Source organism: Lissotriton vulgaris, unplaced genomic scaffold, assembly GCF_964263255.1.
Source record: "Lissotriton vulgaris unplaced genomic scaffold, aLisVul1.2 SCAFFOLD_2606, whole genome shotgun sequence".
NCBI classification, from domain to species: domain Eukaryota; kingdom Metazoa; phylum Chordata; class Amphibia; order Caudata; family Salamandridae; genus Lissotriton; species Lissotriton vulgaris.
In genome coordinates, this window is record NW_028241394.1 from 259,955 (window position 1) to 268,817 (window position 8,863).

The window sequence follows — 8,863 nt, forward strand, 5'->3', positions numbered from 1 at the left end:
GGCACTTCCAGGTCTAGAAAGCAGATCTGCAATGACCTAAGAAGACACCCTGCAGCAGAAGCTGGAAGACAACTGCCTTGGCCCCAGTCCTACCAGCCTGTCTCCCTCTTTGCCAAAACCAGCGATCTATCTTGCAGCACAACCTCCCAAATCCCTGTTGCCTTCAATAAAGACTCCGATCTCCCATGGACAAGGGAATCGCAGCAGATATTGTAATACAGCTCACCAAATTGCCAGTGTGGTGAGCAAAGAAGGGAACAAGCATTTACAATGCAATAGGTCTCGCATTAGGAAAGTTTGAGCTATTAGCATTGTAAATGGCGAAGCTTTTATTTATGCTGCTAGTTTTGAAATAATTAAAGTAATAGGTGTGTTATAATAATGCTACGTTTTTTTGTAACTTGTAATTTTGCAAAGGTGGTGTGGCAATTATTAGTATTAATGAAAAACATAACATCACAATTCCTGTGGAAGAAGTGTTAGTTAATTATGTATAGCAAAAGTAGAATATTAAATCATATTTGAACTTGCAATAAAGTTAGCATTTTTATAATAGACAAAGAAATGGACAATATTTATAGTTTGTTGTAAATATAAGCAAAAAGCAATGGTAATCCACAACATTTTTATTTGTAAGTATATGTACAATATATGAATTTGTTTTTGCTGAGCATGTCTTACATTTGTGTAATATAAGCATTGGAATTATGGCTGTAACAATATTATACATTTAAATGAAGTAGGCAAAAATATATATGTTCTTTTTTTCAATTGGCATTATTGTGCAATGTACAAAGTTACAAGCCATGTTAAAACAGTTTTGGTATTTATAAATTTGTAGTCTTAAGATTTGTTTAGAAGTAATTTGGACATTGTAAATAGATATAATTCTTAGTAACAAATGACTGGTAAGAGATCAATAGCATATAAGGCAAACTTTTAGTTAGAAACAAAACATGGAACACTTTAGGATAATCTATATTTTCAGTTAGTCATGTTTATAATTTGGACAAATTGTAACAGAAATACCTTTATAAAAGTCGACAAGTCAAACATAGTAATGTATAGCAAGACATAAACAATTGTGCAAATATGCTATAAAATGTAAACATGCAAAACAGTATTTGTAAAGGTAATAGATTTTTTTTTTTGTAAACCTAGTTGTAGCGCAGTAAAAAAAAAAATTTTTGATGTTATAGTTGCTTAATTATATCGGTAATGCATCCATTGCAAAATAAAACATTCAATGATATTGGTAAATACTGCATTAATGAATTTTCTAAGTCTTCAGTATCAGTTGCAATACTTAAAAAGTCCATTAAAATGGTATTGTTTATGTCCATGGATTGGATGTGGTCACTTCCTTCGATTTGCACAGCCATTGTGCTTTTTTCCTGACGTGTTTTTTCTACTCCAAATAATGTGACATTAATGTCTTCATGTGGTGGTTGTTTTTCCTGTAGAGAGAGTGTTATATTACTAAGTTTCCCTTTTTTTTTGTTTTAGGATAATAGCTGTTAAAGGAATTTTTACTTACTTGTATTGTAGTATTTCTAGTTGTGTTCAATATTTTTTCTCCATTGAACATGTGTACAGACAAGTGTGTTAACTGTACATATTGTCCTATGTCCGTAGTAAAGTCAGTTGCTTCTCTCCAGAGAGAAATTTTGACAGAGTCTGTGGCGTCATTAATGGTAATACTTTTTATTTTTGTGTCTTGTCCATTGACAAAGATAGTTTTTGTATCTTCTACCTGCAGTATATAAAATAATAATTTGTTGCTGTGTTTTATATATTTATGTTAAGGCAATATAATTTTGTTCAGTGCATTTAAGTAATAACTATAGCTATTATGTTGTTATGAAGTACAGAAAATAAATTAGTATCATTTATTTACATATTATTTTAAGTATACAATAATGAAATAAATAAATATAAGTTGACTTACAATACATAACATTTGCTGGTAAAGAAGTGGTTGTTTAAATACATAAGTGTAACTTAAATGTTTCTATTGTTGCATTTTTATGTTTCTGTAAATAGTGTGATATAGAAATATTTTTACTTACTTGTTAGCGTTGCTTAATAGTTGAATGGCAGTAAAATAATGTTGCTATATGCAAGTACTTGTTGAAACAAGTGAATGCTGTATGGCAGTTAGTATTATTGTATGTACATTTTAGATTAAAGTGAAATATAGAAAACTTTACTTACGTTGTATTTAGAAATGGGCGTATTTTGCGAATTTACTATCTGTGGATTTTGCGGATTTGCGGAACGTAGATTTCCAAAATTACTGGATTTGCGAATTTGCGGATCTGCAGATTTGTCTTGCTGAATGAAGCACTTTATTCAGCTTTAACTAGTTTCAGTGGCTATGTGTGAGTTACTATGCAAATGCCTGAAGGGGTGCAAAGTTTTCTTGCGTGAGCTGCTGATTATAGTGTGTGAGTGGCAGGAAGACGTTGCAGTCTGTGAGTGTGTGGGCGGAGCTAAATGGGAAGGGCTCATATGTGACTTTACATGCTTCTTGTGTGTATAAAAAGTTATAGAAAGATCAGTTCAGCAGATGTAGAGAAAGAAGCTTGTAATTTTGTAACAGCATGGGTATTATGCTTGTGAAAGTCAAGGATGCAAAGGCCTGTAACAAGCTTCACAGCTGATATTTCTTAGTAGTTTTGGGAAGAATGCACACCTGCTATGATGATGCTTACGATTATTTAGGCTGAAAAATGAGTCACTCACAGGAGGGGCATGTTGTAAATATTTGATGATGGTGCTTGCAAGTTGCAGTGCCATTATAAAATACTTACTGAATCAGCTTAAATAGGAAGCTCTAATAGATAAAATATAGCAGGTGTGAGCATGTGCTTTATTTTATTTATTAGAGCTTCTTGTTGAAGCTAACTTAGTAACTATTTTAGTATGGCGATGGCAGTTTGCTGGCGCCATTGTAAAATAGTTATAAGTGGTTAGGCAACTGATATTTTTTAGTATATTTGGGAAGAAGGTACACCTGTCATGATGATGCTTACGATTATTTTTGCGCTGATAAATGAGTTACTCACAGGAAGGGCATGTTGTAAATATTTTGTGATGGTGCTTGCAAGTTGCCAGTGCCATCATAAAATATTTATTAAATTAGCTTTAATAGGAAGCTCTAATAGATAAAATATAGCAGGTGTGAGCATGTGTGTTATTTTATCCATTAGAGCTTCTTGTCGAAGCTAACTTAGTAATTATTTTAGTATGGCGATGGCAGCTTGCTGGCAACATGGTAAAATATTTTTTACCGCGAGCGTGAGGGGTAGGTGTTCCGCCGTGCCAGTGTTCCCTTCGAGGTGAACTGTACCTTATAACGCTGGCCTCACGGGAGCATGCTGCGAGGCCCCATTTTAATCCATTTAGGGTCGCCTAAATAGAGCAGGACCCCTTGGCCCTCTTCTCCTCCGACCCAGTGAGGTTGTATTCTCTTTCTTCATAGAGATTGAGTATTGAGTTCACATTTTGTTTTTGTTTTTGTTCTTGTGTAGTACTTCTTTTGAGGTCCTGACGAATCGCCTCTTGGCGAGAAACATGTTGACCATACTAGGGGGTTGAGTTATTGTTCTGTATATCTTTACGGTCTCTAAACTCCCCTCCCACCCCTTTTAACTAAGGAATCAGCCACGTTATTAAAGTTGAAAGTGGACTGCTTACCTTTTTTATTACTTTCACTCACTATTACACTGACTACACCCTTCTTCATCCTCACCTACACCAACCATCGGCAAGGAACAAAAGAACCCCGCCAAAAGAGTACCTTCGGGGACTCCGTCAGACATTGCAGCGCCGGTCTGACGAGGGGCAGTGAGTCGATGATGACACCGGACACCCTCTAGTAAGGGTGTGTTTCACGCCTATTACTTTGGGTGTGTGAGGCTCTCTAAGTTCCGACAAGGGAACCCTTTAGTGATATCCACGGTATTGTCAATACCTACTCCTTGCTCCACACTGTTACACGCTCCCTGGGGAACTTTGTACTCTGCTGTTAACATGGTAAAATAGTTATAAGCGGTTAGGCAGTTTTCAATTTAGCAGTATCTTTGCTTGCGGATTGTGAATTTGCGGTAAATTTGCTGTAGTTTGCGCAATGCGAATTTACTGAAAATTTGCGAAGTTTGCGAGCGGAATGAATTTTGTGCTCACACCTAAGTGGTTTGGTAATAATGTATGTTTTTTGTAATTGTCTAACATTTACTTGTTGCAAATAACATTGTACAATTTTATTTTAGTGTACAAGTACTTTTTTGCAACAAGTGAATGTTTTATGTTGTTAGTATTATTAAATGAAGCTTCTGTTATTAGTAATATATACAAACGTTTTTACTTGTGTTGTATTGCTAATTAATTGCTGGTATCTGTAATTGTGTAGCATTTCCTTGTTGCAATCAACATTGTACAATTATTATTGTGTTGTACAAGTACTTGTTTGAAACAAGTGAATGCTTTATGTTAGTTAGTATTATTGTGTGAATGTTTTTCATAATAGTAAAATATAGAAATTTTTTACTTATGTTGTATTTCTAATTAATAGCTGGTTTCTGGAATTACACAGTATTTACTTGTTGCAATTAACATTGTACAAATTTATTTTGTTGTACAAGTACTTGCTTGTAACAAGTAAATGCTTTACTTAATAAATGTTTGAATAAAGCTTTTTGCTAATAGAAAAATGTAAAAAAATGTTTTACTTACGTTGTATTGGTAATTAATTGCTGCTTTCTTATGTGTAAGCTGGTCACTTCATATTGAAAAACATTTTCCTCTTTGAATGTTTAGTTAACATTTTAAAATAGTTCCTTTAATACTTTACTGGTATTATCTAATTTATGTCTGTACATGTGATTATTATTATTTATAAGTACATTTCAACAAATTCAATTTGTTATAGTTATACAGTTGTAAAACTTAGCAGCCCATAACAGCAGTTAAATGACATTATATAACAAGTAATAGAAGGCAGCTTACCTTTGTTATTGTTTTTGAGGCACTCATAACTGTTTTTACAGCAGGTCCATAGATAGTTTTTATGGGAGATACAGGTGGTGCTAGTAACCGTAGGACTTGTCCACCCTCTTGTATTATACCTGCATAAATTATAAGTGGTGGCATTCTAGCAATTTTATTTGCCTTTTTATCAATAATATACTATTCTTATACAAATAATTACATATTTTATTCTATTTTGTTGGCAGTTTCTGGCCCTAACATAAAATAGTTACAATAGGTTAGCCAGGCTTAAATTTTGCCCCTAGAATCTGTTGCTTGCGGATTTGCAAATTTGCTGTAAATCTCTGTGAGTTTGCGCATTGCGAATTTACTGAAAATTTGCAAAATATGCGAGCGTAATGTATTTTGTGGTCACCCTTAGTTGTATTGGTAATTGATGTTGCCTCTTGTAATTGTGTTACATTTACTTGTTGCAAATAACTTTGTACAATTTTATTTTGGTGTACAAGTGCTTGTTTGAAACAAGTGAATGCTTTACATTAGTTATTATTATTGTATGAAGCTTCACTATTAGTAATTGTGAGAAAGATCTTGTTGGAACTCCTGGTAGGGTTGGACTACAAAGCCCAGACGCCCCTGCACGTACAAGGCTACATCATGTCTCAACAGAAACACGTACGAAGACCTATATCTCTCCTCTCTTTCCACAGCGTGAGGTAACGGCTAGAGGAGGCGCTACAGAAAATGGACGAATAAAAACAGACACCACACAGGAAGCGGTGTCGCAGAACGTAGAGGAGGCGGGACCTGAGACGGACCACGAGGAGGACGCCGAATCTCGGAGCCGGGAGCCGGAGCTGAACGGTGAGAGTCAAGACAGTGTTGCTGAGCGTGGAGAAGAGGCGGGGGAAACCGAAGACCGTTATACGGAGGAGTGGTGGTGTTCCCTGGAGGAGGCTGGAGAGCGTGCCGTGATTCAGGAGAGTTACGGCGGGGACGGTGAGTGACATTGAACCGAAGACCATTTGGGGAATTGTTTTGTGTTGCCGGAGGTGGGAGGTATAGTGTAAACTGTGGGTGGTGGGTGTAATTTATTAAAGGGGAAACCGAAACGTTCATCTGTGAGAAAACAGTACCCGACAGTATCACTTGGTTGCTTATCTTGGGTGTTAGTTGTGTCTGGTTTATGACTATACCTCCGCTAAATTCTTATCCTCATTTCGTACCAATTCACTACCTACCCCTGTATCTACCACTTCCACTACCTTTATACACAACCCTTCACCGTCCCCATTTCCGTGCACTACCTTCCGGTGTAGGAGCAAGGGTTTTGAAACAACAGTACCACTGACGGCCCCTTTCTCTTTTTCCGTTGTGGTACCTCCGGTAAAACAACACCATGGAGCCCCGATCGTCCCAAGAACAACAACTACTGGAGGAAGGGGAGGAACATTGAGTACCACGGCTAATCATTTTAATACTGGAGAACTTGGTGCCGAGGGAGGAAGTGCGGAACCTGTTGTGAAACCTAATACCTTGTTTCCTGATAATAAAAGTGCTGTTTGCCAATATATTTAGCCTCTGCGTCTGTATATCCGACCTGCCCTCCCACAGTAATATATAGAAATGTTTTTACTTGCGCTGTATTTCTGTTAATTGCTGGTTCCTGTTATGGTGTAGCATTTACTTGTTGCAATTAATATTGTACACATTTTTATTTTGTTGTACAAGTACTTGTTTGAAATAAGTAAATGCTTTACTTAGTGATTGTTTGTATAAAGCTTTTTGTTAATAGTATAATATAAAAAAAATTTTACTTACGTTGTATTGGTAATTAACTGCTGCTTTCTTTATGTTGTAAGCTGGTTACTTTATATTTAAACACAATTATTTTCTGAATTTTTTGTTAACTTTTTAACATAGTCCCTTGTATATTTGTACTTGTATATTCTAATTTATGTCTTTACATGTGATTATAATCATTTATAAGTACATTTTAATGGATACAATTTGTTACAGTTATGTAGTTGTAAAACTGAGCAGTTTATAACAGTAGTTAAATGACATTACATTAAAAAGTTATAAAATGTAGCTTACCTTTGTTATTGTTCCTGAGACACTCATAACTGTCTTTACAGCAGCTCCACGGACAGTTTTTATGGGAGATACAGGTGGTGCCAGTGGCTGTAGAATTTGTTCAGCCTCCTCTATTATACCTGCGTAAATTGTAAGGGGTGGCATTCTTGCAATTTTTGTTTGCTTTGTTATCAACAATATACCATTCTTATACAAATAATTGCGTATTATCATTCCATTTTGTTCTTTTGTTTGCATATAGTATGTTTCATCATAACATGTTGCTTTTATAGTGCCAGTTTCATCTGCCAAAGCCAAGTGGTACAAAACTCTATTTTCTTGCTTTGAATTGCGATAATAAATCTTTGTTGAACATCTGATGATGTTGACACGTAGTGCTTTTTGATATGGCTTTGTGTTGTCGTCTTTGCTGTTTTTCAATTCTTCAATGGAAATCATCTGTAAAACATAATGCATTTATTAAGGATATTGTCATGAATAATAGGCAAATTATTAATTTGGATTACAAAACTTTAATGCATTTTTTTCAAATAGCTATCCATATTGGTTTGTGGTCACTGTAATATGATTCTAATGTGCCGTAATTTGTTACATGTGCATTCGTAAAAATGTGGTCTAGCAAAGAGTTGTAATCTGTTGTAGGTGTGTTTATTTTTTGTCCGCAATTAAAATGTGTTTGCATGTAATTTATTAGCAATTTGCTATTGTGTGTTTCTTGCTGTAGATCAGTATTAAAATCACCCATTATGATATATTTATGATGTGGATATGCATTTAATGTTGTGCTTAAAATTGTTAATAACATTTGTAGTGCAACTTTAGGTGGCTTGTATATAATTACTATCAGGTATTGTATGTTGTTGATTTCTTGTACGAATCTTAAAATGTCCATTTGTTGTTCAGTTGTGTATATTGGATGTACTACATGATGTTTCTTGTAATATATAGCTATTCCATGTTTTGCATGTTTATCATAAAATTTGTCAAATATTATACAATTATAATGATCAATATTGTATGTGTCAGAAGGTGCTTTGTATGTAATGTTGATTTCAGTTAGACACAATATGTCTGCACTTAATATATTAGTATCAGCTTGCATTGCTTTAAAATGTTTTTGCAGTGATCTTATGTTATGCATTATAAGTGTGAAATTTTTGTTATATTGATGTATTTGTGGTATAGATATTTGTAATGACATATATGTTCTTAAGCGAAACATTTCTTCATGGACTTTAAAGTGTGTTAATATTTTGCTTTCATTAAAGTTTTTGATGTATATGTTTTTTAGAGATTTTGCACTGCTGATTGCTACATAATGTAAATGGTGTGTTTTGCTGTTATTTAAATGTATATATAATGGTTCTATTGTTTCACCTTGCGTTCTGTGTATAGTGCGTGCAGATGATTGTCGTAATGGAAATTGTTTTCGTATTATAGTTATGAACTTTTTACCGTATTGGAAATGACGAGAAATTGGTAGTATAGGTGTCCAAGTTGGAGAAATACTTGCATTGTATAGGTGTTTATTTTCTTGTCTTGTTTGTTTACCTATTTTGTTATTGTCAAATTGTACCCAAACAATAATTGGAATATTATTTGCAGTATCTACATATTCGACTATACCTGTTGCACCATTAGTTAAACCGTCATTTACATTAATATTAGAAGTTAGATCGTAACGTAATTTTATGGCAATATTTAATATTTTGGGCAAGCCCAGTGTCTGTGTTGTGTTTGTAGGTAATTTTTGTAATATTATTTCTTTTATTTC

General features: G+C 34.4%; 1 protein-coding gene across 1 annotated transcript; it reads right to left on the reverse strand.

The window, feature by feature from the left end:
• Nucleotides 1–1,193: 1,193 nt before the first annotated feature.
• Nucleotides 1,194–7,545, reverse strand: LOC147671310 (uncharacterized). The gene is made up of 3 exons (XM_086948084.1): nucleotides 7,090–7,545; nucleotides 1,538–1,753; nucleotides 1,194–1,457 (listed from the first exon to the last, which is right to left on the reverse strand). Exons 1-3 carry the CDS (start codon nucleotides 7,543–7,545, stop codon nucleotides 1,194–1,196), a joined length of 936 nt encoding a protein of 311 aa, XP_086804210.1.
• Nucleotides 7,546–8,863: the final 1,318 nt, after the last annotated feature.